Source organism: Aspergillus brasiliensis (genome assembly GCF_001889945.1).
Source record: "Aspergillus brasiliensis CBS 101740 unplaced genomic scaffold ASPBRscaffold_3, whole genome shotgun sequence".
In the NCBI taxonomy this organism is placed as follows: Eukaryota; Fungi; Ascomycota; class Eurotiomycetes; order Eurotiales; family Aspergillaceae; genus Aspergillus; species Aspergillus brasiliensis.
Window position 1 is genome coordinate 748,029 of NW_027137444.1, and position 26,401 is coordinate 774,429.

The 26,401-nt window shown below is 50.1% G+C and overlaps 8 protein-coding genes and 1 non-coding gene across 9 annotated transcripts; 6 read left to right on the forward strand and 3 right to left on the reverse strand.

Annotated features, from left to right (window-relative positions):
- Positions 1-1,188: 1,188 nt before the first annotated feature.
- ASPBRDRAFT_118328 (glycoside hydrolase family 35 protein) lies at positions 1,189-4,612 on the forward strand (the record flags this gene model as incomplete). The annotated part of the gene is made up of 9 exons (XM_067617163.1): positions 1,189-1,323; positions 1,378-1,454; positions 1,518-1,820; positions 1,870-2,136; positions 2,184-2,199; positions 2,247-2,342; positions 2,390-2,524; positions 2,571-3,237; positions 3,282-4,612. The coding sequence occupies 9 exons, from the start codon at positions 1,189-1,191 to the stop codon at positions 4,610-4,612; spliced, it is 3,027 nt and encodes a 1,008-aa protein (XP_067481614.1).
- Positions 4,613-4,865: 253 nt separating this feature from the next.
- On the reverse strand, positions 4,866-4,936 carry ASPBRDRAFT_t99. The gene has a single exon. It is a non-coding gene; the product is annotated as a tRNA-Gly (tRNA).
- Positions 4,937-5,234: 298 nt separating this feature from the next.
- ASPBRDRAFT_63050 (uncharacterized protein) lies at positions 5,235-6,783 on the forward strand (the record flags this gene model as incomplete). Its single annotated transcript, XM_067628405.1, has 3 exons — positions 5,235-6,049; positions 6,114-6,416; positions 6,455-6,783. Exons 1-3 carry the CDS (start codon positions 5,491-5,493, stop codon positions 6,781-6,783), a joined length of 1,191 nt encoding a protein of 396 aa, XP_067481615.1. The 5' UTR covers positions 5,235-5,490.
- Positions 6,784-7,122: 339 nt separating this feature from the next.
- ASPBRDRAFT_118736 (uncharacterized protein) lies at positions 7,123-8,694 on the reverse strand (the record flags this gene model as incomplete). The annotated part of the gene is made up of 1 exon (XM_067617189.1): positions 7,123-8,694. One exon carries the CDS (start codon positions 8,692-8,694, stop codon positions 7,123-7,125), a length of 1,572 nt encoding a protein of 523 aa, XP_067481616.1.
- A 410-nt stretch (positions 8,695-9,104) lies between these two features.
- ASPBRDRAFT_667769 (uncharacterized protein) lies at positions 9,105-9,870 on the forward strand (the record flags this gene model as incomplete). Its single annotated transcript, XM_067628791.1, has 1 exon — positions 9,105-9,870. The coding sequence occupies one exon, from the start codon at positions 9,105-9,107 to the stop codon at positions 9,789-9,791; it is 687 nt and encodes a 228-aa protein (XP_067481617.1). The 3' UTR covers positions 9,792-9,870.
- Positions 9,871-10,143: 273 nt separating this feature from the next.
- ASPBRDRAFT_118398 (uncharacterized protein) lies at positions 10,144-11,273 on the forward strand (the record flags this gene model as incomplete). The annotated part of the gene is made up of 2 exons (XM_067617168.1): positions 10,144-10,369; positions 10,453-11,273. The coding sequence occupies 2 exons, from the start codon at positions 10,144-10,146 to the stop codon at positions 11,271-11,273; spliced, it is 1,047 nt and encodes a 348-aa protein (XP_067481618.1).
- Positions 11,274-12,737: 1,464 nt separating this feature from the next.
- ASPBRDRAFT_39501 (uncharacterized protein) lies at positions 12,738-13,353 on the reverse strand. The gene is made up of 2 exons (XM_067624159.1): positions 12,987-13,353; positions 12,738-12,918 (listed from the first exon to the last, which is right to left on the reverse strand). Exon 1 carries the CDS (start codon positions 13,312-13,314, stop codon positions 13,009-13,011), a length of 306 nt encoding a protein of 101 aa, XP_067481619.1. The 5' UTR covers positions 13,315-13,353; the 3' UTR covers positions 12,738-12,918; positions 12,987-13,008.
- Positions 13,354-15,574: 2,221 nt separating this feature from the next.
- On the forward strand, positions 15,575-17,369 carry ASPBRDRAFT_39502 (uncharacterized protein). Its single transcript, XM_067624160.1, has one exon. The coding sequence runs from the start codon at positions 15,729-15,731 to the stop codon at positions 17,139-17,141; it is 1,413 nt and encodes a 470-aa protein (XP_067481620.1). The 5' UTR covers positions 15,575-15,728; the 3' UTR covers positions 17,142-17,369.
- A 427-nt stretch (positions 17,370-17,796) lies between these two features.
- Positions 17,797-25,417, forward strand: ASPBRDRAFT_193095 (uncharacterized protein; the record flags this gene model as incomplete). Its single annotated transcript, XM_067620565.1, has 10 exons — positions 17,797-17,848; positions 17,902-18,685; positions 18,735-18,846; positions 18,895-22,140; positions 22,192-22,383; positions 22,433-23,122; positions 23,173-23,379; positions 23,428-23,505; positions 23,552-23,626; positions 23,687-25,417. The coding sequence occupies 10 exons, from the start codon at positions 17,797-17,799 to the stop codon at positions 25,415-25,417; spliced, it is 7,167 nt and encodes a 2,388-aa protein (XP_067481621.1).
- Between the last annotated feature and the right edge of the window lie 984 nt (positions 25,418-26,401).

Below are 26,401 nucleotides of genomic sequence, written 5' to 3' on the forward strand. Positions count from 1 at the left end.
AAAGCAAGCCGGTGAGCCGGCGAGCTAGGAGGTCTAGCGAGCCCAATGCATAGCGCTCGGAGACGAAGCTCGTTCAGAAGCCCAACGATTCCTTCTACTTTTTGATGAGACTCTGGATGATGGTCGGAGGAATTCACGCAAACACGCAAGAGCATGCATCGCTAGTTCCGCCTGGACCGTCGGCTAAATTCAATTAAGTTCAGACAACTAGAAGCCTGCGTTGTTTGCTTGAAGTTGAGTGTCTGACCGGTCTACCTTTGGGGTGCGCACGTACTCGGATGCAGATGCACACGAAGTTGTTCCTCCAGTCACATCTGGTGGCATGATTCCGGTTGGCATGCGGCGAAGGATTTCGTCATATAGCTAGGAGAATGACTGTCTAGACGTCCAGACTTGATCAGTAAATTGCAATAACCCCCACGGACAAGAAAACTAGATTTCTCCGGTGGCACCCCACAGGTCAGCCATCCGGAAGCTTAGGCTGATTGGCTTCGGCTCCAGGGTCCTTCCCGCAGTGGGCACCATGAAATAGAACACACAACTATGAGAGAGCCAGCCGACAGCTGATCGCCAGGTGGGATGGAGGCTACCTTTATACGTTCCTGCATGAAGATAGCCACTGTTCCCTGAAAGACCAGCAGATAGGGGAGGGAAAGATAGGCAAGCTGCAGACGACAGGAGGAGAGCGGGAGAGGAAGTAGAGAAGCAATTAGCCGGCGCGGGAGGGCCAATGCGGAGAACCCGGGCCAGTCTAACCGGATGAGGTGCCGTCCCTGTGGAGGATCGTCATTCCGGTTGCCTGCTTCACTTTGCAATTTCACTGCTTCCTGCTTCCTGCGACCATGCTTGAGCATCGCGATCTTGTTCGGACCCTGTCCGCTGCGCTATGAGCAACTAACGTCATGCTAGACACGAGACTACCCATTGAATTTCCAGGTCCCACTTCCCCTCTCTCCATGATGATGTCGGTATTGGGAGGATCAGACTCGCGGCTCGGCCGGTATGTCAACAAGTCCGTACATTATTCAGCGTCGGGAGGGGCATTGAGGGAGGTGGAATGAGACAAATAAAGTGGTGGATCTCCCCGGAGCCTGCTGGCATGATGCTTCCCTGAGCTCTCGCGGAATTTGACAATCCCCGTGCCCTTCAACCCATTGGCGTTTGCTTGCGCCCCGGGTGTGTTGCATCATGAAGCTTTCTTCCGCTTGTGGTGTTGCCTTGCTGGCTGCACAGGCTGCTGGGGCATCAATTAAGCATCGACTCAACGGCTTTACCCTTACGGAGCATTCTGACCCGGCCAAGCGGGAACTGTTGCAGAAATACGTATGTACTTCCATGGACAACAGCGCTTCTAGCAACTAACTTGGTGTCTACTAGGTCACTTGGGATGAGAAATCTCTCTTTATCAATGGCGAAAGAATTATGATCTTTAGTGGCGAATTCCATCCTTTCCGGTACTATTGCCCTTCTTTCTTCTCTCTATACTCATGTTGACCGGTTTCTCTTGATCCCTCTAGACTGCCAGTAAAAGAACTCCAGCTGGACATCTTCCAGAAAGTCAAGGCTTTAGGATTCAATTGCGTGTCCTTTTACGTCGACTGGGCTCTTCTTGAGGGAAAGCCTGGAGAATACAGGGCAGACGGCATCTTTGATTTGGAGCCGTTCTTCGACGCGGCTTCGGAAGCAGGTATCTATCTGCTTGCCCGTCCGGGCCCGTACATCAACGCAGAGAGTTCCGGTGGTGGATTCCCAGGTTGGCTGCAGAGAGTCAATGGCACTCTTCGCTCAAGTGACAAGGCTTACTTGGATGCTACCGATAAGTATGACAAACTAGCCCGAGACGATTATGACACCTGCTGACTTTCACAGCTACGTTTCTCACGTCGCTGCAACAATTGCCAAGTACCAGATCACCAATGGCGGCCCGATCATTCTGTATCAGCCAGAAAATGAGTACACTGGTGGCTGCTGCGGTGTCGAATTCCCCGATCCAGTTTACATGCAATACGTTGAAGACCAGGCTCGCAATGCTGGTGTCGTGATTCCGCTGATCAACAACGATGCTTCGGCTTCCGGACACAATGCCCCTGGAACTGGGAAAGGCGCAGTCGATATTTATGGCCATGATAGCTACCCGTGAGTCTAACCTCCCCTTAATTTCTAACACTGGCTGACAATTATAGACTTGGATTCGACTGCGTATGTTCACTATTGTGATTCGGTGTGCTCCTAGCTAACTCGTCCAGGCGAATCCTACGGTTTGGCCCTCTGGTGACCTACCCACAAATTTCCGTACCCTTCATCTTGAGCAAAGCCCGACGACACCATATTCAATAGTCGAGGTTAGTATAAATACGGTTGTCAGCATTTCGAGTCTAACACCTCGCAGTTCCAAGGCGGCTCGTATGACCCTTGGGGAGGACCAGGATTCGCTGCATGCTCCGAACTCCTGAACAATGAGTTCGAGAGGGTCTTCTATAAGAACGACTTTAGCTTCCAGATTGCCCTTCTGAATCTGTACATGGTACGTGCATTGGACACTTGGTCTAGCATATAGCTAACCTGTGTAGATATTTGGTGGAACTAACTGGGGCAACCTCGGTTATCCCAACGGATACACCTCCTATGACTATGGTTCGGCAATAACAGAATCTCGCAACATCACCCGCGAGAAGTACAGTGAACTCAAGCTTCTTGGCAATTTTGCCAAAGTATCCCCAGCTTATTTGACGGCTAGTCCTGGCAACCTGACAACTTCCGGATATGCTGATACTGCAGAACTGACTGTAACGCCTTTACTCGGAAACGGCACTGGCTCTTTCTTCGTGGTCAGACATTCGGACTACAGCAGCGAAGAGTCAACATCATACAATCTCCGTCTTCCTACTAGTGCTGGTAGCTTGACTATCCCTCAGCTTGGGGGCACGCTCACACTAAATGGGCGCGATTCGAAGATACACGTTGCCGACTACAACGTCGCTGGAACTAACATCATCTACTCCACGGCCGAGGTCTTTACCTGGAAGAAATTCGCCGATGGGAAGGTCCTTGTGCTCTACGGAGGTGCCGGTGAGCACCACGAACTTGCCATCTCAACCAAGTCGAATGTTACCGTTATCGAAGGGTCGGAGTCTGGCATCTCGTCAAAGCAGACCTCCTCGTCAGTTGTGGTAGGCTGGGATGTATCGACCACTCGCCGCATCATTCAAGTTGGCGACCTGAAAGTTCTTCTCCTTGGTAGGTCACTTAACCTAGCTGGTTGACACAAAGCTGACTTGTAGTAGATAGGAACTCTGCCTACAACTACTGGGTGCCTCAACTTGCCACAGACGGCACTTCACCAGGCTTCAGCACCCCGGAGAAGGTCGCCACATCCATCATTGTCAAAGCAGGCTACCTGGTTCGGACTGCTTACCAGAAGGGCAGCGGCCTTTACCTCACCGCTGACTTCAATGCGACCACCTCCGTTGAAGTGATTGGTGTCCCATCTACTGCCAAGGATCTGTTCATCAATGGAGAGAAGACGTCGCATACCGTGGACAAGAACGGCATCTGGTCAGCCACAGTCAACTACGATGCCCCCGATATCTCACTTCCCAGCCTGAAGGACCTGGACTGGAAGTATGTGGACACTCTTCCTGAGATCCAGTCTTCCTACGACGATTCTCTCTGGCCCGCTGCAGACCTCAAACAGACTAAGAACACGCTTCGTTCTCTGACGACCCCTACCTCTCTGTACTCGTCCGATTATGGCTTCCACACCGGCTACTTGCTTTACCGCGGTCACTTCACCGCCACGGGCAATGAGAGTACCTTTGCTATCGATACGCAAGGCGGATCAGCATTCGGAAGCTCCGTCTGGCTGAACGGAACATACCTCGGGTCTTGGACTGGTCTCTTTGATAACTCTGACTACAATGCCACCTACAAGCTGCCTCAGCTCCAGGCAGGCAAGTCCTATGTGATCACCGTTGTGATCGACAACATGGGCCTTGAAGAGAACTGGACTGTCGGTGAGGATGAGATGAAGACCCCGCGTGGTATTCTCAACTTCCTGTTGGCTGGGCGTCCCAGCAGTGCTATCAGCTGGAAGTTGACCGGAAACCTTGGCGGCGAAGACTACGAAGACAAGGTTCGAGGCCCTCTGAACGAGGGTGGTCTCTATGCCGAGCGCCAAGGCTTCCACCAGCCCGAGCCTCCCAGCCAGAACTGGAAGTCTTCCAGTCCTCTTGAGGGGCTCTCCGAGGCAGGTATCGGTTTCTATAGCGCCAGCTTCGACCTTGACCTCCCCAAGGGATGGGATGTGCCACTGTTCCTCAACATTGGCAACAGCACTACGCCATCTCCCTACCGTGTGCAAGTCTACGTCAACGGATACCAGTACGCCAAATACGTTAGCAACATCGGACCTCAAACCAGCTTCCCCGTCCCCGAGGGAATCTTGAACTACCGTGGAACGAACTGGTTGGCGGTGACCCTGTGGGCTCTCGACTCGGCCGGAGGCAAGTTGGAAAGCTTGGAGTTGAGCTACACCAATCCGGTGCTCACTGCGCTGGGGGAGGTTGAGTCGGTTGACCAGCCCAAGTACAAGAAGAGGAAGGGTGCATACTAAGTCTGTACATAGTCTATTTTATCTAGCTCGTTGTGACTATAACTTCGCTATGTAGCCTCCTGCCGGCTTATCCAAGCGGTCGGTAGGCCGAAAAAGCCAATAACATGACGATGCTACAGGGGATCACGGCATATGAGTAGCAATGAAGTCTTTCATGAGAGTAATATTGGAGCCGAAGCAGCATTGGAACGTTCACAGTAGTACTACGGAAAGGATAAGAGAGTAGTAATTGAAGAAAAAAGGAAAAAGAAATTGCATCATCCGTGAATCGAACACGGGCCTCATCGATGGCAACGATGAATTCTACCACTAGACCAATGATGCTAGTCGATGTCAGTATGTGCTAAGTTTTGCTTTATTTTCCAAGGTTGATACAATAAAAATAATTCCATCACTTAACAGTGTGTATATATTTGAAGAGCTACTAAAGTTTCCGTCGCGGGCCAATCTTAGTATACGACGACTCATTGTGAATACTACTACTGCATAGGAATCCTGCGGAAATCACTTTCCCTTCCCGCTTTCGGTCCGACTTGGTGCCAGTTTCTGCTCACTGAGCGGGCGTATGCTAATCATATGACCTAGTTTAAGTAAATTGTGAACGGCTGATGTTCCGTGACAGGCTCATGTCCTTGCAAAGAATCCTTAAGCAAGATGTTTCGCTACTCAGGCTCATTGAAATGAGAGCATGCAATACATAACACTCTACAATTTGTTACTATACACGTCCTTTCTATAAAGCTATTACTATTATACGCTGGAGGGCAGTATTATGGTGATGAGATACGAGCCCCTTACTCCTTGAACAATCTCATCACCTCCCTCGCCCCTGTGTGACCCCATCAAGGCTAATTGGCATCGAAGTATCCTCGAGTGGCATGTCAGATATGACCGAAATGATAGCAACTCGATACTGCAACGAAGATGGTAAAGAAGACTTTGGCGACTATGTGCGCAATGAAGACGAGGAAATGGACCTGGAAGAGGTTGCCGAGCCTTGGGAAAAATATGATAAACAGATAACCGCAGATGTCTTCTATCCCATCCGCCTCGGCGACCTGATCAATGAGAGGTACCTGGTAGAGCATAAGCTTGGTTCTGGCGGCTTCTCAACTGTCTGGATGGCCAATGACCGCCAAAATAACAGAGACGTGGCCCTCAAGATCTTGTTTGCGGGGGAATCGGGTGAAAAGGAAATCCGCCTGCAGGATGAGCTCGTTCGGAATGTGCGTGATACCTCTCATTTTGTGACGTATCTGGAAACTTTTCTCCTTCCGGGAGATGGATGTCACCATACAGTTCAAGTACTTCCCTTGATGGGCCCATGTATGTACGGTCCGCAAGTGCTGAAAATGTCCATGACTACTCGCATGTCCGCCGCTCGGCAATTGCTAGAGGCGTTGGAGGATTTACACGAGGCCGGGATAGTCCACCGTGGTGAGTGACATCAGGACCCTGTTCTTTTCCTCTTTTCGCCTGCATGCTGATGCTTATTTGACAGATCTGAATGAGAAAAATTGTATGTGGGGAATGGAACCCCTCCACCATCTGCCCAGGAGTGCTAAATACGAGGCACTGGGCCGGCCATTGAAGCAAATGATACCGGTGGACAATCTCTGGAAGCAAGGAGAGCTCGTTGGACCTGCTAAAGTCCCTGAAAACTTGCGCACAGAGAGATTCTATCTCGGTGACTTTGGTCTCGCAAAGAAAGTTAGCGACCCTGTGACTCCACGGGGCTGGCCACAATGCAATATTGCTCTCCGGACCGCCTGCATAGACAAGATCCCAGTCCTGCCTGCGACATGTGGAGTTACATGATCCTCTTTTCGCAACTTTACCTAGGCCATGTGCCCTTTTCTACTTTTTACAATGGTGGGATCATTGGTGGTTTCGTGATGTCCTTAGGTCCTCTGCCCGAGGAGTGGAAGGGTCTGTATACTCATCCCGAAGGCCGTGATTCCTGGTATGACCAGAACCAAACTCCCGATCCCAGTTGGTCTCTTGAGTCAAAAATTGAAAGACTTCATCCAAATGCCGACCCAGTGGAGCGAAGCCATGTGCTTTCCATTATGTCTCGCGTATTCACTTACGACCCAGCGAAGCGTCTGACTGCAACCCAGCTTCTGCGAGATCCTTCGTTTAGAGCTATCATGGAAAATTATGGTTGTTAAATCAAGTCCTTTATGCTTTCTCTTTGCGCTTTTTGGGATTGACGGTATCGCGGCGTGGTTTCGCTTCACAATTCTAAGTCTCACAGGAGCCCGTGCGTATTTAGTGAGTGATCGGTGCTGTGTTCTAGAGCGCACATGTGTCAAAACTTGCTCCTAGTGCGCTTCAGGATTGAGTTACTCAGGCTTAACACTGCTAGGCTACTGGTCAAAGACTAGAATTCTGAGTCAATAGACTCAGAATGTGCATCTCCTATAGATTTACATTACTAGTAGCCCGATAGACTACTAAGGTATCTATAACAATCAACCAAAACGACTGCAGTATATACAAGCCCTAGCTCAGGAGCAACATAACTCCCTAAACTCCTCATCCTTATCCAAATAAGCCCACAGCGGCTCACTCAACGTATAGTTCACATACACAGCACAGGGTCCATTACTCGATGCGCTTATTTCACTCGCACGATGAAACTGCTCTTCAGAAGCCATAACCATAGCCAGGCCATCCACCCGGGAAATATCCGTGAACGGTCGAGAAACGACAACCGGCGGGATCACATTGCCGTCTTGATCGACATCAAAGTCGGTTCCAACATACATGTCAAACTTGGACCACTGGGATGTGGTAAAGCTGCCGTTGAAGTCATAGTTCATTTTAATTCGACTCTTATCTGGCTGGATTGCGAGCCATTGTGTTGTTTGTTTCATTTCCCCGGGCGTTATGCCATGGGAAATGTCGTGGAAGGCCTTGGCGATTTTCCAGAGGGGACCACTGGCTAGTGTTTCGGGCTGGAGGTACATGCACATGCCATATACGCAGTTGGGGAAGTATCGGGGTGAGAGGTTGAGACGAGTTGGGGAGCGCATGTTTATGGGTGAGAAGATTCCGGTGGAGAGTTGGTTGAGTGCGGTGGTTTCGGGTACTCCTTGTGCGGTGAGATGCTGGAGTCGGGCACGGTAGGTGAGTTGGTATAGGTAGGCGACTAGGGCGTCGTTGGTTGATACCCAATCCCGTCCATTGGGATCTGTCGCTTGTGCTTTGAGTTCTTGGAGCTTCTGGCTGGAGAATCGAAGCACGCGGCCGAGGACTGGGGGTGGTGCTGGTTGGCTTGGTGAAGCAAGTGACTCAGTCTTCGTGTCGGTGCTGGGGTTTTCATCCAGATAGTATGATGATGGGCTGTACTCGAATGCAGCTTGGTGCTCTTCCGATGTCATTGAGTCCGGATCTCGAAGGTAGGAGCAGATATCTGGTGGTGAAGGGAGAGTTGGTGTCCCTGTATCATCCCCACTTCGTCCATTTGGCTCAAGAGCACGGTATAATTGTGCCAAGTCGCGGACAAATTCGAAGAATCCACAGGCATCACAGACAATATGATGTATACGGATACCGAGGGCGACACTCCCACAGGCGAAGCGGGTATGCTGGATGGCTAAGATCGGATCTCGACATACACCCTCCATTGTTGAGTCGAAGAACGGCAGTAGAGCATTACCAGAATCCGGCAAGTCAGTCAGGAGGATACGGCCTGATTCGCTCTTGATATCATCTAGGCGTAGGCTACATTGGGCCTCAAGTAGCTCTGCTCCCATACCAAGACTAACAATCTCGGGGCGATGACTCTTTGGATCGAAATGCAAACGGCCTGTTAGATGTGGACAGTAATCCAGAACCAAGGCAAGTGCTCTTTGGAGGCGCTCAATTTCGAGCAGAGCACTATCGTCTCTGTTCGCATCTGAAATGGGATTCTTGTAGACAAAGACAGCATCCACAGGCACGAATGGAAGGACCATGTGATCCAGGGGCCCTAATTTATATGGTGACTCAAGTGAGGCAGCAGCGGTTTCACTCGCGCATCGCAGCGGATATCGTGCAATGATAGCGACTTGTTCTGTGGATGTAGTCGCAGACATGACTGGGATTTGGGAATCTCTCAAGGGTGGGTGAAACAGCGTGATTGGATTGGGCGGTCATACCAGAATTTGCTGGCAGAAAACTAGTCCATTGAATGAAGAACCATCGAATTTATATAGAAAACCACCGAGGCTCTCTCCTACATTGATAGTTGAGTGAGTCGTTTGTCAACTTCCACTATCGACATCTATCTATTCTGACTGGTCGTGTGATCGATTGCCTGCAGTCCGATAAAGGCCCTGCCTTATCCACGGTTACAAGTGTGGATGAGCAGATTGATGAGATTACTGCACAGTTACCAGTCGGATATGTGGATTTGGAGCAGATTAAATTGTGTGAGCATGCTAAGGAGAAACACACTCGGGCCTTCCGCCTAGCCCACATTCACAGCTTGAAAGCACACCTCTACATGCCGTTATTCTTGCAAGGGTCCCATGACGACAAGCAGGAGTATAGTCGGGCGGCTTGTGTAAGGAGCGCAAGGACTCTTCTGGAGGCCTACCTTCTCCTGCATGGGAGTGACCCTGCTACGTCACGAACCGATAACAGCATCAAACAATCGGCACCGAGTGCGCTAACAGCGGCGGTGATTGTCTTCTTGAACTTGCTCGGATATGGAAGGAACATTGCTGCGGATGCAGTACAAGACAGAGCCACCGATAAAATTTATGATAAGGAGTTAATCGAAAGAATCCTTGTCGCGCTGGAGAGCTGGTCGGAGGATCAGCCAAGATCATTATCCGGCCAGTGCCATGCTACGCTGAAGGACCTGGTGGAGGGCAGCCGAGAATTGCACAAAGGAGAGCGTCGCGAGATTGCCGTGCCCTACTTTGGTAGGGTTACTGTTGACCGCAGAGAGGACGCTTTACAGACTGCTGATCCCTGGCCAGAGACTTCAGGCAGAGCAGACTCTTTGTTGGAATCAAATGTCGATAGCACCGCTACCTGGCCTGCCTTGTACGACGATATTTTCCTTTCGTATTCTGGTCCATGGACAGTGCAAGGAGATGATGTTGAAGGGCTTGTTGGCAATATCGATGCAGCAGCAGCTTTTGACTGGATAACCGAGCCCGATTACGGATTTTGCCTATACTAAATAACTCGGAGACTTTTTCATTGCTCACCCGGAGACTTTCCTGGCTATATACTAAAGTTCCTCCGATGCTATATGGAGGCCCCGCATGATTTAAGTATATAGCTACTGTGATTGGCTACTTGAGTGTACTCTGCCGATATGCATAAAACCGCTAGTGATTTGGTGTGGATTATTTGATGATTTGTAAGTTATGAAGTCATTTCTATGTACTAACAAACTAGCTTAACTCTAACTTGCCCCACAATGATCCAGTTAACGTTTATATAAGACATTAACTTCACCATGGTCTTTGTGCGCTAGCAAACACCAATCCTTACGAACACAGTCCCTGAATCTTGCCATAATCATCGATATGCCAACCAAGCTCTTCATCACCGGCGTGACCGGCTACATCGGCGGCGATGCCCTCTATCACCTCTCACAGCACCACCCCAACTTCGAATATTCCGCCCTAATCCGTTCGGAGGAAAAGGCAAAACGTGTCCGTGAGGCATATCCTCATGTCCGCACTGTTATTGGCGGTTTAGATGATTCAGAGATTCTCGTGAAAGAAGCCGCTTGGGCGGATATTGTTCTTCGTATGTCTTCTGCCCGCGCCGTGCCTTTCTTTCCATTTAATTAGTTCATCGTGTATAAGTGATAAAGAGGCTAATTGTAAAAGATACTGCCGATGCCTCCGACCACGTCGGCGCGGCCAATGCCATCGCTAAGGGTATGGTCGAGGGCCATTCGGCCGAAAGACCGGGATATTGGCTCCACACAGGCGGCACCGGAATCCTGACCTACTTCGACTCAGAAGTGAAGAAAGTGCACGGCGAGCATGACGAGAAAGGATTCAATGACGACCAGGGAGTAGATGAACTGGTCAATCTTCCCGCGGCTGCGTTTCACCGGAACGTCGATGAGATCGTCCTCAAGACGGGAACTGAGTATGCCGATAAAGTAAAGACAGTCATTGTTTGTCCCCCTACGATCTACGGGAAAGGAAGAGGACCTGTGTCCTCTCGCGGTAGACAGGCATATGAGCTTGCCAGCTTTATCTTGAAGCAGCGTTACACTCCTCAAATTGGCAAAGGTTTGGCACGGTGGAATAATGTGCACGTTTATGATCTGAGCAGATTGTTTGGGGCCCTTGTTGACGCAGCACTTGATCCTAGCAAGAAGAATGATAAAGAGATCTGGGGCGAGAAGGGCTACTTCCTCTGTGAGAACGGGGAGCATGTTTGGGGTGATTTGGCGAAGTTGATTGGAGAGCAGGCACATGCGTTGGGACTCTTGAAGGAGAAGCCAGAGGTTAAGGAGCTCTCTCTTCAGGAGGCAATCAATTCGCCAGCGGGCTTTGAGGCTGCCAGCTGGGGTTGGAATTCCCGCGGCAAAGCAGAGAGAGGACGGAGGGTATTAGGGTGGACGCCACGAGAGAAGAGCCTAGAAGAGGAAGTGCCGGATATTCTGAAAGCGGAGGCTGCGAGATTGGGAAATTAACTTCAATTCTGAGTATCAATGATTTTGCTGGACAGTGTCATTATACCAGATAAGCAGCTTGAGTCAAATGCAATATGACATAAATACCTCTGTTTCACGAGCTTACTGGTCTATTGCTACTTTGTAGCAGTATGCAATACAAGAGTCAAGTACAGCAAATCTGACCTGGAAATATGGGATATGTTTCCAGTATAATAACAAGAGTAAACGCCCTCAATTATGCAGAACCCCTTGTCTGATGCACCGGGGTCGTAACACCTGGCGACCCCCAAAAGAACAGCGTTCTGCGCTTCCCACCTTTCATCTCCTGCCTCTGGTTCTGTCTGCGCAGTTCTTGTTCCCGAGCGCGCACCTGTTTGCTTCGCTTGCGACTTTGACGCTGCTGGTCTTTCATCTCGAGGGCAGCGTTGTCGGCGCCGAAGAGTTTGCGGAGCCAGTCTAGCATGGTATTCTCTTCAGAATTAACGCTGAATATATGCTTTTCTTGTTTGGCACGGAAATCGCGAGCATATGAAGTAAAGTAGTGATAATGCTTATACTGGAAGTATGGAATTAGCGAAAGAGTTGTTTTCCTTGTGGAGTTTTGTTATTCTTGGGCTTGAGTGTTGACGTGAGGACTTACTGTGATCGCGTTGTTGTGGGGAGGTTGTAACTAGTTAACAGGCAGGGTCTACTCGGTAACCGGGTAAACACCGTTTCTAGTCTGAGCAGGCTTGGGCTTCCCTTGAATTTAATATGCTATGAACTGGACTAGTAGTCAGTCCAGGGTGTAGGCGAGCGCTAAGACTAGTGCAGGGACCAGTAAGTTTTGGTGTCGGGCGCGTTTAGTTCAAGCACTAATATACTATTACTTGGCTGTGTGGAGACTAGTTTCAGTATACTCGCTGTCTTGTTCCCCCTTCATGGGAAAGATGCTGGCAGTAAGCTGACGGTGGCGATCACTCTAGGAGCCAACGCACAGATTCAGCGCACAGACATGAGAATGAACATCCCGAGGGAATCAGTCCAGCAGAAAATCGGAGAGCCCAAACTCTCTAAAGAGTAAGTACAGGGTCTTACAACTTAGTATATAAGCGCCTAGGACATAACTCCACTGTTTGTTCATCGGTTTGATAGACCCACCGCCCACGGAGTGTATGTCTCTGTCTGGAGCACAAAGTAAGACACACAGAGTTAGCTGTGCATTAGTGTATCTACTATCTAGATAGTCCTTGACCAAAACCACAGGTGATACTTGAAAGAGACCCGACGCCTGCCCCGGCGACTTGGCATTTAGTAAGACTGGGGAACCCTCAGTTAGGATTCTGTAAGCACAATGGATAGCATAAAATAAAGCTGATCACTGTTAGACCCACTACGTACAGCTTGCACTCCCTAAGAACAAGGAGGAATCTACTATGAATAATTCTAGTCAACTAAGTGGGATGAGTCGATAATTTCAGTAAGTACTCAAGATGGTAAAGGCGGCATTTGATATTGAAGTACAGTTGCTTCTGCATGTACGTAGCAACTAGGCCTTACTACAGGCTTTTCCCTCCCCAAGATCCAAAAAACGCACTATTACACTAAGGCAAACCAAGGGAGCCCCTTGCCAGCTTTCTACCCTGGACTAGTCACACCTTTTTTTTGGGGCTTCTGTACAAAACTAATAGCATTATTAGAAGTCATGATAGAGGCTGTGTCTAGTTGCCAAAGTTAACTTAAGGTACACACCTTCCTTAGATAATGAGAGGAGTTAAGACCATAATGCTTGGCCATGGATATCGATGACTTGGCTAAACGGTGTGGGTAGATTGGCTTCGATCTTAAATTTGTCAGAAGAGGCTTCAAGATCGGTTTTACCAAAGTGGCCCTTGAATGACTGTGTGTCCATGATATTGTCGTCTTCATCGTAATAAATCTTTGCCATCGTTTCAGTGAAGGGTGGAAGTCCGTTATTGAAGTATAAATCGCATCTAGACAATTGATTGTTGACAAAGAACTCTCCTTCTGCCCGATGCTCATCCCGCCATCTCAAGCGTCCCCTACTGATATTGGACATAGTGACTTGTATTCAAGGAATGTTGTACGTGAATTGAAGATTCAACTTGATCTGTAATATGGTAACTTCCATAAGTAGATGGAAGGAGGATAAATCTCAGAAGCATCAGGTCAACCTCGTTCCAGAAGGAATCACGGCGCTTTTATAGATAAAAGCAATGCTACCGGGCTGGTATTACTGACTGAACTTTTTTTCATCATTCCAAAGTAATAGGCCAATGATAGGGCTTAAATATGGTGTCAGGATCAACCCATGTTCTGCAAGATCGTATTTAATAGGTATGACACGTAGCTACGGAATGTAACTCTTAAATCTATCGAACGATGTTCGCAAACGGCTGGGTTCATGGACTCTGGATTGATCTAGAGCATGAAATAAGGCTGCCCTTGAGCACTAGACGCAATCACAAGGCACAGTCTTGAGGCTATCACATCGAGTACGGTTTCAGACGATGATTCATTAGCTCGTCAATTGGAATGAGATGATAATCTCTACACCGTTTGCAGATAGGCTTGAGTAAGTGGCGTCAATGATGTGCTCGGCGCCGAGAACTATACGAGAAAGAAGCTTTGAAACCCCGTAATATAGCTTAGAACGACTATTTCAACGTCAAGAACGATAATATGGAGTGGAATCCGAGTGCTAAGACGAAATTGTATCATCTCAATGCATTAGTTCACTTAAAGCAGGAAGCCTTTTTATTCCAGGCCATATAGTTGCTGGCAAGAGCCTATGAAATTGGCTCTATCGCTCGATTGCACACTTTCATTGCAAAGTTTGCTGGTATTTCCCTTGTAGAGCTAGATTCTAATATTCTTCCCCCTTCTTTCTTAACGACCTTAGCCAGTCTAGTATTTCTGAAATAGTGTCAATTGTGATAATATAATTGTATATAGTCCAAGTAAGTAATAGTTAAATACTATTACGGAGGATAGATAGCAGAAATGCGAATGTAATAATTCCTCAATGCATTACAGTGCTTCTATCCGCAGAGTATTACTTTTGATATTGTTCTAATAGAGTGCATACAGTGATTCTCTTAGGAATAGATCATATTGATATCCTAAACAACTCAATAGTGAGCCAACGATAGGGCTTCAGTGCAGTGTCGGGGTTCAGAATTGCCTACCTATTACATGACGGTACCACCAATCAAAACCTAGAAGTGCCCAAGCGGACCCATATAAAATAATGTCTTTGTCATTTCTTTTGTTGCCTAAGCTTTGACCCGTGATTAGATGCAGCCTATTCTTCGTATTGTGTGAAAGTTATGTTCGCAAACGGCTGACTGCATGCAGTCTCATTAATCTAGAACACAAGAACAAGACTGCCCATAGCAGATAGACGCGCAATCCTGAACTAGATGTTGAGGGTAGCATATCAAGTGTGGTGTCAGTTCGATGATATTACTGGCTTATTTCACTGAATCGGGGGTTATAAAACTCTATGCCGTTCGCAGATAAGCTTCAGTAAGTGGCGTCTATTACGTGCGGGTACCGAGATCGCTACGAAAGTATCAAAACATTAGACTGTCTTGACGCTAACCAAATGTACAGGAAATGGAAGCTGACAGCTGAGAGAGATTTGTATCCTTCTGATGGATTAATTCTCTAAGATTCGTTTCTCTGGACAGTAGTGAAGTACCTACTCAGTACGTCAACATGGTGGCTAATTTCATTTTGAACTCACCCTAACTACTTAGTGCTTGACAGGTCAGTTGTGGGACGATCTTGTCCCCCTGGTTTCGCACACTCTCCGTTACTTGGACCTATCTTTTGGCGTAATATTCCCAGGACATAGATGCCTTTGGCCACGACTATCATGAAAGGCCTATCTCTCGTCTCTCTTGTTTGCTGGGGGAATGTTATACATGAAGTTCGCCGTTTAGACATTCAATATGTCAAATCCAACCCGACACCGTCCACCTGCTTTGGGGCCTATGAGATTGCTGATTTGACATGGGTCTTCTTGATATATGTATATTATAGTCAAATATCTCTGTTATTACAATCTCTACTTTGTGATCCCGAGTTGATTAGCAGAGTAATTTCGTCATCGCTGAGTCGTGGGGTGGCTTAATCTTTGGCTGGAATGAGCGCCATGCATGCTTAGTGTATAAGTAGTGCTTAACTCTAATGAAGCGAGTGGCCTGCGGAATCGAGCTAAAGTCGGTCTTGAATGGCAGCGGCTTAATCCGGTCGGTCGGTCAGATGCCCATTCATCTTTGCATCACGACAACCCTACACTTTAAAGTGAGTCTCGACGATGAATCCCCCCCACCCTGCTAACGTTTTGGCCCCCAACAGACAACAAGGCTGTAAGCCAACTAATCCTTGACCTCCACAGCATTTATCTCAACCCGCGGCCATGACTGCTGCATCGATTCCTCAACAACCACCATCCTTACTTCAATCATGCCGTGGACTACAACCGAACACTCCCCCAACACCCTCACCCGGCCCCTGGGCCCTAACGAGGTATTCATCAAGCTGGTCAGTGATTCCGGCCACCCACTCGGCCGGGAGCACTGGGCAGTCAACCACACCGTCACCATCCGTCCTCGCGGGAAAATCGCAGCAGATCTCCTCCCAGCCCTGATCCGCCACAGCTGGCTGCATCTACGCTTCCAACACTCTAGTCTAGCTGCGCATCCCGACTCCTCCAACGCCAACCTCGTCTACACAGTGCCCGACTCCACCGATAACCTCAACCAATGGGCCTCGCAAACCTTCTTCATCGAATCCGACGCCCAGTCCGCCGACGATGTGACCCGCACCATCGCACCCGCCCCTGACGCCCAACTCTACTACATCCCCCAATCCAGCCAGCTCCTCCTGCACACAGCCCACTGGCGCACGGACGGAGTCGGCGGCTTCCTCCTCCTCGGCCAGCTCGTAGACCTCATGTCCTCGCACGCCGACACCCTCCTCCTCTCAGGCAACCTCCTCCCGGACCCATTCGACGCCTTCCCCTGGGGAACAGAAACCACCCGACTATCCGCCTCCGTCGAAGAAGCCGGCAACACACCGTTGACCCCAACCGACGAGCAAAAGGCCATTGCGCGCGAAGCAGTCGGCACCTTCGCCCACACCCAAGGCGCCGTCGGGATCCCTTACACGGGAGACGCCACAACCGCCCCGGCATGCACGCGGGCCGCCGAACTCACCTTCACCCCGGCGACTACCGCCGCCGCCCTTGCCGCCGCCAAAGCCCGCGGCCTCGGCATCACCGCCGCGACACACGCCAGCATCGCCGCCGTCAACTTCCGTCACGCCATTCCCGAACACCGCGACCAGCGTCGTCACTATACCAGCACCATCCGGTACGCGCTCCGGCCATATCTGCCTGAACCGTACTCTGGTCCCGCGGGGGCTGCCACGCTGTTCACCACGGGCTGGATGTACCGCGTCGACCCCTCAGATACCTGGGAGGAGATGGCACGCAAGTATCATGCTGAGTATCGGAAGGGGATTAGTAAAGAGTATGTCCAGGCGCATCGCGAGTATGCCACCATGTTGGTGGAGTTACTGCGGAACATGCCAGCGCCGGCAGAGCCGCCGAGTGACGTTGATATTAGTAGTTTGGGAGTCCTCGAGAAGTATCTGCAGCGGGAGTATGGGAGTCCCGAAAGCGGGTTTAGTATCGTGTCTGCGGGACTCGGGTTGGAGATGTTGTCACGACAGGGTGTGGTGTATGTGTGGACGTTTCGGGATCAGTTGACTCTGAGAGTGGTATTTAATGAGGCGTTTCATACGGAGGAGCAGATGGGGGAGTTTTTGGGGGATGTGAAGGCGGATTTGTTGAGGGAATTGGGGGTGGTGGAGTAGTATATAGGTCGCTAGAATTGTCTGGTATGAGAGTTATGATGATAGTTCTAGTAGTATGTTTGTGATGATCCCTATCTTGACATCTATTAGCTACTACTACTACATATATGGAGACTTTCCAATGTGGCGCATACTTTGACTTTGGTGAATTTTATTTTGCTAATTTAATGTATATGCGACCAGCACAGGCTGCAATATTCGGGGTAAATTCAACCATCTGTGGAGGCGAAGGAACCACACCTGTCATTGTAATATGCTTTCTCCGGCTCCGAATTACAATAAACTTTAATTGATAGTACCGATCTCCGTGGGGATGAACCAGGGTACCAGAAGCATGGATGGCCACGTTTATATCTAGGTTTCAGATAGCAAGAAACCCCGAATAAATGGTACGGCGTAACCTGATTAAACAGGAAATTTTCCATCCGAAACAACATTTTTGCGTTTTGGGGATTCAGGCAGGATACATCATAGAAGCTTAAACCTAATGTCAGAATTCAGGATTGATGTACCTGAAATCTTGGCCATTCTTCAGGATTAGAACCCACCTGTTTAAATAGGTAGTAAGTACAACGATTAACATGGTCTTCTTCCTACATCAAAACACATCTCACGCCAGGACCTAGAAGTATAGACAGCATAACAAAACACAACAATGGACCCCTCAGCACTAACTTCCTGTGAACCCATCGCGATCGTGGGCATAGGTAGGATCACTATATTTTCATAACACCAATTGTATTTACTAATAGCATACCAGGCTGCCGCCTCCCCGGCCAAGCCTCATCCCCCAGCAAACTCTGGGACCTCCTCATCACCAACTCAACAGGCCACGGCCCCGTGCCACCATCGCGTTACAACGCCGCCGCATACTACCACCCGGACTTCGAACGACCAGGCAGCATCAACTCGAGCAGCGGCTACTTCATCCACGAAGACATCCGCGCGTTCGAGAATGGCTTTTTCGGGATCAACAACCTCGAAGCGACATCCATGGACGCGCAGCAACGGAAGCTCCTGGAAGTGACCTACGAGGCGTTCGAGAATGCCGGCGTGCCACTAGAGTTGCTTCGCGGCTCCAACACCGGTGTCTACGTGGGCAACTTCACCAACGACTTCCTGACCATGCAATACAAAGACCCGGCGTACAACTTTTCGCGATATACTGCTACGGGCACCGGACAGGCGATGCTGGCGAATCGTATCACGCATTGCTTCGATCTGCGCGGACCGTCGCAGGTGGTTGATACGGCGTGTTCGTCGTCGTTGTATGCGTTGCATTCGGCGTGTTTGGCATTGGATGTCGGGGATTGTGATGCGGCTGTCGTGGCGGCTGCGAATCTGATCATGTCGCCGGAGGAGCAGATGGTTGCTGTGAAGGCGGGGATTCTGTCGCCCGATGCGAGGTGTCATGCTTTTGATGAAGCGGCGAATGGGTATGCGAGGGCGGAGGGGGTGGAGGCTGTTTATTTGAAGAGATTGGGGGATGCGTTGAGGGATGGGGATCCGGTTCGGTCGGTGATTCGGGGGACTTCTGTTAATGGGTGGGTATCTCGCTTGATGGGGGGTGTCTATATGCTAACACGCTGTAAGGAATGGTCGGACTCCAGGTATTTCCCAGCCCAGGGTGGAAGGGCAGAAGGCTGTTATTCGCGCGGCGTATCGTCGGGCAGGTCTGGATCCAACAGAGACTGATTACATTGAGGTTAGTGTCCCGAATATTGAGAAGGGGATCGCCTGCTGATAGTGACAGGCACACGGAACCGGCACCAAAGTCGGTGATCCGACAGAGGTCGAGGCCATATCCGGTGTTTTCCATCATCGGACAGGACGACCGACTCTCGTTGGCGGGATTAAGCCTAATCTTGGTCACAGTGAAGGGGCAAGCGGTCTTTCTGGTCTAATCAAAGCCACTTTAGCGCTGGAGAAAAAGACTATCCCTGCGACGGTCGGGGTTAAGACCATCAATCCCAGTATCAAATGCAAGGAATGGAACGTGGATATTGTCACTACTAATCAACAATGGCCGGTATCCCGGGCTCCGAGAGCATCGGTCAATTCGTTCGGTTTCGGAGGGTCAAATAGTCATGCTATTGTGGATGCTGTACAAAAGGGCGTACTACCCAACGGCTGTGGGGGCTTACCAGTGGAGGATAATGCAGAGAAGCTTTACCTATTACCTCTTTCAGCTCGATCTGAGACGTCCCTTCGACAGATGGCCAGTTACTTGGCTGATTTCGCAGCGCATTCATCTGAGCCTGTTCAGATCAATGACCTGGCGTTTACATTGAGTTGTCGCCGCTCCAAGATGGCTACTCGTGGCTTCTTTATCGAATCTCAAGCCAGTCTCAACAAAGTTCTCAACGTTGAGAACCTCAATCTGAGAAAGTCTCCCAGCGAAGGCCCTTTTCCGTTCGTCTTCGTCTATACCGGACAAGGCACACAATGGGCCGGAATGGGCAGGGAGCTTCTAATCCATAGCAACATATTCAGAAAGACCATACAGTATCTTGACTCCTGTCTCCGGGCTCTCAATCCGAAAGATGTCCCCACCTGGACGCTGGAGGGAGTCCTGCGCGGTGATGAAGACTGTGACATTAGCGCCGCGGAACTATCACAGCCGCTGTGTACGGCAGTGCAGATTGCACTAACAGATCTGCTGAAAGACTGGGGCGTTTTGCCAGAGATAGTGGTAGGCCATTCCTCTGGCGAGATAGGGGCAGCGTACGCGGTCGGAGCCATCGATGCGCGGCAAGCTATCTTCGCGGCTTATTTTCGCGGAGCTGTTGTTGCTGAGGTCTCTGTTGAGGGTGCTATGGTTGCTGTTGGGATAGGCAAGGATCAGACGCAGGAGATAGTTGAAGAGTGTGAGCTGACAAAATCTGTTATCGTTGCGTGTGCGAACTCGCCCGAGAGTACCACCGTGAGTGGGGATGCAGATGCCATCGATTCTCTGCTCAGGATATTCCAGAAGAGAGATATCTGGGCGCGGAAGTTGAGGACGGGAGGTAAAGCGTACCATTCGCACCATATGAAGGCTGTGGGGCCGAAATATGAGGCCGTACTCGAGCGCTATTGGGATATGACTGATGGTCAGACTAATGGCTATGCCAATGGGCACAACAATGGCCATGCTAACGGCCATGTCAATGGTCATGCTAATGGAAAGGTCAACGGCTACGCTAATGGCCTAGCTGATGGGCATGTCGACAATCCCGCACCATCAGTGGCCATGATTTCCACAGTGACTGGCGGCCCAATAAGTCCAAGTCAAGTCAGGACACCCAAATACTGGCGCTCGAACCTCAAATCCCCAGTTCAGTTTGACGGAGCCATCAAAAGCATCCTAGGGCAAGGAAGTTACCACCTGATAGAGCTCGGTCCGCACTCAGCCTTACAGCTTCCTATAAAGCAGACTGCCTCAGCCACAAAACGAACCCGCTATCTCTACAATTCCGCTCTCATACGCCACCAAGATGCCTGGCTAACTACGCTTCAGCTCATTGGCTCCTTGTTCTTACATGGACACGATGACCTTAAATACCAGCGGATGTTCGCAGACGGACCACCGCCTCATGTGTTGGTCGACTTGCCTCCTTACCCCTGGGACTACAGTACACCAACCCTATGGACCGAACCTCGCGCCAGTGTCGAGTTCCGTCAGCGCAAATACCCGCGCCACGAGCTCCTCGGATCCCAAGTATCAGGAGGGAACACCGCAGGCGTAACATGGCGAAATATACTGAGCCTCCATGAGGCAGACTGGCTTACGCATCATTGCCTAGGCGCATGGGTCATATTTCCCGCCGCAGCGTATATCGCAATAGCAGTCGAAGCGATGTGCCAGGTTGCAGGACTGCAGCTGGAAGAGAGTCCTGGAGTAGAACTCCGCGATCTCAACTTCATAAAAGCTCTCAACATGGACCTCAAGAAGAAGCCAACAGTGGAGGTATTCTCCGAGATGCGTCCGATGGCTATTTCCAGCGTGACTAATTCAGATAAGTGGTGGAAATTCAGCGTCTTCTCGATCGACCGTGATTCCCGGGCGGCGACCTTGCATATGAATGCCGCTGTGTGTTTAGCAGATTCCTCGCCATGCATATCTCGACACATCAAGCTTGATAGGTCGAAGATGCAACAAGATGCGGTCCGTTTCTGGTACGATAGGTTTCGTCAGGTAGGGCTCAATTGGGGCCCTCGCTTTGCTGTCCTTGGGGAAATTTTCCGGGATCGCGCGCGCTCGGCGCTTGTAGCAGCATCTACTATACATCTTCAGCGTGGAGATTCCTTCAATCGGTATATTGCACATCCGATTTCGATAGATGCAATGTTACAGACGTCCTTTGTTGTGACTACTGGTGGCTGGTTGAATAAGCTCCGAGCTACGGTCCCTGTTGCGATGGACTCGGTTTACATCGCGCCGCCGTCGGCGCTTGACATGGATACGAATAAGCCGTGGTATGTTGACACCACATCGGAGGTTGTGGGCTTTGGAACGCATAGAATCGATGCGGAGCTGTTCAATTCATCTGGCCAAGTGTTGATCAGAATGAGCCAAGCCCGCTGTATTGCCTATGAAGGGAGCACGCTTACGGAAACGACTGAGCAACGCAATCCTCTCGTGAGAGCTGCGTGGAAGCCGGATCTCTCTGCGCTGACTAGCTCGGGCCTCGATGAGTATTTGAACCGGTTTGCTAGGATTCATGGCTCTATGATGTTGGACAATGACGTGCTGTGCCTGGCTGGTGTCCTGGATTTGGCCTGTCACCGGCGCTGTAATAGCAATATCCTCGACCTTGGCGACCAGTCCCGTATATCAGATGCTATTCGTAGGGTATTGGGTGTTGACTGCTCTTTCAGAAGGTATAACAGCTATTGTCGTGGAGTCCTGGCAAACGGCGATCTTGTCGGCGTGGAGGTTTTCTCGGGGACAGCAGATGACCAAATACCAAAGCAAATTCCAAGAGACAGGAAGTTTGATGTAGTTCTCGTCCCCTCGGTATGTTTGGCTTGTGCAAGTCTGACTTGTCAGGACACTGATATGTAATAGGTTGATCTCTGGACCCCGGCCCTTGCCAGCAGGCTCACGCCAGGAGCAACTGTCATCATGATTGGAGATACTCCTAGCGGCGATGTCACTTGGACAAAGGTAGTCAAAGGGAATGATTTCTTCCCTCTAACAGTTGCGACTATAAGCGACCCGGTCAGACAGAGACAGGATGTTAAAGCCCCGACGGTCGTGGTAAGCTTTTCAGTGACCTCTGGCTGCGTCTATTCTGATATGTGTGCAGGTGACCCGAGATGAGAATATCACGTCCCTAGACCTGCAACTCCAGAAAGCTTTACAAGAGCATCTGGGATCTGCCGTCAGTATCATAGGCTTGTCTCAGATCAGCCCCGCCACCGTTCCGGACCGATCTTTCGTCATATCCACCTTAGAACAGCAGCAGCCGTTCCTAGCCTGTATGGATGAGCATGAGATGGCACAGCTGAGATACATCACCGATCGTGTAGCCAAGATTGTATGGCTCGTCAACGGCGGCTTCATCGATGGAGAAAAGCCCGACTTTGCGCCAGTTCTAGGACTCTCCCGTGCGCTCATGCTCGAACAACCTTCACTCCAATTTGCGGTTCTAGATGTGGACGACAAATCAGCATCATCTGCCAGCACTCTGCAGAATACCATGGATGTGTTTGATAGACTGATTAATGAGCCAGAGCCGGACTTTGAATTCGCACAACGACGCGGCGTCCTCCATATATCGCGCTGGGAACCAGACGAGCGTTTAAATGAAACCTTCCGCCTCAAGCAAAACCAAGAAACCATTGATCTTCCGCTAGAGGTGGCTGGTCGATGCAGACTGGATATCAAGGACCCGGGACACATGGACACGATACATTTTGTACAAGAGGAGTATTCAGCCCCGTTGCATCCAGATTGCGTGGAGGTCAGCGTGAAGAGCGTCGGTATGAACGCAAAGGTAGGTCACACGCCATGAAATTATCAACAGTGTTTGTAACGAGAATATAGGATCTGTATGCGATCAGCGCCAAAGTGGATACCAAGGATGCAACGTGCTCGTGTGAATGTGCCGGTATTGTAACAGCAGTGGGCGACGACGTTTCCGAGTGCAAGATTGGTGATCGCGTAGTTGCAATGGCACCCAGGCATTTTGCAACGGTCGAGCGCTTTCCGCAATGGGCAGTGCTGAAGTTGCGCGATGAAGAGGATTATACGGTAAGTGATAGACCCATATTAGCGAATATAAGCTCATCCATGCTTCAGACGGCTTCTATTATCCCTATTGTCTTCTCAACCGTCATTTATGCACTGCATCATCGGGCGAATTTACAGCCAGGAGAGGTAAGCACTGTAGCTCCCACTCGCGAAGCTGGGCTTACTAGAGTAGTCTGTCCTCATTCATTCCGCTGCCGGAGGAGTGGGAATGGCAGCAATTCAATACGCGAAGCATCTCGGAGCAAAGGTAAGATAGCTGCACACCCAGCCGTAACAGAATTGAACAAGCGACTAAGCAACTCGATAGATTTTCGCCACTGTTGGGAACGAATCGAAAAAGTCATTGCTCGTGGAGAAGTATGGTCTGGATCCAGCGCACATTTTCAGTTCGCGCAATTCGTCCTTCCTTCCCGCCGTCATGGAAGCCACTTCTGGTCAAGGAGTTGATGTGGTGTTGAACTTCCTCATGGGGGATCTTCTGCGCAGCAGCTTTGAAGCATGTGCCGACTTTGGCCGCTTCATAGATATTGGGAAACGTGACATCCTTGATCATGGAGTCCTGGACATGTCCACTTTCGGCCGCAATGTCTCCTTTATGGCATTTGACCTGTCCAACATCTATCTCTCCAACAAGCACGCCCAGCATAACCTCTGGGAAGCCCTCCTCACAGAGAGTCTCAACCTAGTGAGATCCGGAATCTGTGAGCCTTGTTTCCCGGTCAAGACATTCGAGGCGTCGGATATTACCGACGCGTTTAGGCACTTCTCCTTAGGCACACGGGTAGGCAAAGTGACTGTGTCATTCCAGAATCCGAACACCAAGATAAAGGTAGTTCCAAAGAAGCACGAAACGGCCTTCAGTGCCCAGAAGTGCTATCTCATGATCGGGGGCCTGGGCGGGCTAGGTCGCAGTATATCGAAGTGGATGATATCTTGCGGTGCTCGACGGCTCTTATTTCTCAGTCGGTCTGGTATTGATAAGCCCGAGGCGAAGGACACAGTCGAAGATCTACAGGCGCAAGGAGCTCATGTTACAGTAATCAGGGGAGATGTTTGCCGGTACGAGGATGTTGAACGGGCCGTGAACGCGGCGGATTGTCCTATTGGTGGCGTCATCCAGGCGGCCATGGCACTCGACGAGGCTCTATGGAGTAATATGTCACACGGCGCATGGCAGACTACCATGGGTCCCAAAGCGCATGGGACTTGGAATCTTCACAATGCGTTGACTCAGAAGGGTCGGGACTCCCAGCTGGACTTTTTCGTCATGACTTCATCTATCTCCGGGACCGTGGGCACGGCAACCGAAAGCAACTACTGTGCAGCCAACTCGTTCCTGGACGCTTTCGCCCGGTATCGCAACCACCTCGGACTGCCAGCCATCTCCATCGGCTACGGTGTAATTTCGGAAGTGGGTTACTTGCACGAACACCCGGAAATCGAGGCGCTCATGAAGCGCGGGGGCGTTCATCCCATCAACGAAGACGAGCTGATCCAGATCATGGACTTGGCTATTGTAAACCAAAGACCATGCACGTGGGACTCTCGCTATGATCATCTGGCGGGCAGCCACATTCTCACTGGTGTGGAATTCATCGGGCTCCAGGAGCAGCGAGGACGAGGATTCGATGGCGACAACCATGTCCTTTCTGATCCTCGTGCAGCATTGTTTGCTTCTTCCTTTAATCGTCGCGCCGCGGGCGAGGGCAAGAGCGAGATACATAACGCGGCGGCGCATCTCCCTAAGGACATTGCACGAGCGCTGCGCGACAACCAAGATGCGGAATCTACTGTCGATGCACTTCGTGCTGTTTTAACAAAGAAGATATCCAATTTGATTCTTCTGCCCGAGACAGAACTGAAATCGGATCAGCCTCTGGGGGACTCTGGCCTGGATTCTATGCTGGCAGCTGAGTTTAGGACCTTCATTTTCCGCTCGTTTGAGGTCGACATTCCGTTTGTGGTGCTTTTGAAGAGGAGTACAACTGCGAATCTTCTGACTGATATGATTGCCCAAGGTGTGCAAGCGAGTGCTTAGGCGCGTCGTTGTCGCACATTATTGTTGGGCTGACGCGAGGGAATGGGTTCATAAGATTTAGTGAAGATATAAGTGATAATATCGAAGTAATTTACTATTCAATGTGGTTTGTGCTTTAATTCAGAAGATTGGTAAGATGTTTGTAGAAACAAGGAAGGCGACTGGCGAAGTGACACCGGAAGAGTGGATAGCATGCCTGAGGCCTGAATAACGGGGCTCTCAACTCGGGGGTGTGCTGACTGCTGTCACTTTCATCTTCTCACACCATCGGTGTTTCAAACGTCGTTGGCATCTCACTCCCATTCGAAAAGGGTCCTGCTGACATGCTATTTCCAAATTCCGGTGAAGCCATTGGGGTCCATTCCTTCAGCTAACTATTCTAGCAAGTCTAGCGGACTCCTTCCGGTTCTCTTCTTTAGCGTGATGTTTTTTTTCTTCCTGGCTAAGCGAGCCACAATCATCGCCAATGGCTTCATACTACGCGATAACATCATCTCGCGTACCAAACTAACAAAGTCAATGGGAAGAATCTTCACTGTTAGAGACAACTGGTTGAGACACTTCCAATCACGATGCTCTCTTTTTGTCTTGAAAACCAAAACAATGCTGATCCTTTCCCTTTTGTTGATTCAGGAACCGAAGAATGCTATCGGCCCGCTAAGTGGAGATCTTGCGAACTTGGATGACGCTCACCAACCAGCCCTAAACCCGACGGGTCATACCGCCACGTATTGAGGCGCAAAACTTAATCGCACAAAAATAGACAGAAACTGGCCGGATGTCTCAGGAACAGACCCATGCGACTACCGACACTTGGGGCTGGGGCCACCATGCTATTACCTTTCCGTGGATTGCGACGCCTTCCGCTCGAAATAGCAGCCACAACGCTCGCCAGTTACGTAACGGCTAGCTTGGCCTTGTTGGTTTTGGTTTACGACCTTGTTATTCCTTGTTTATCGTGTACGGCTCTGTGAAGCTCACACT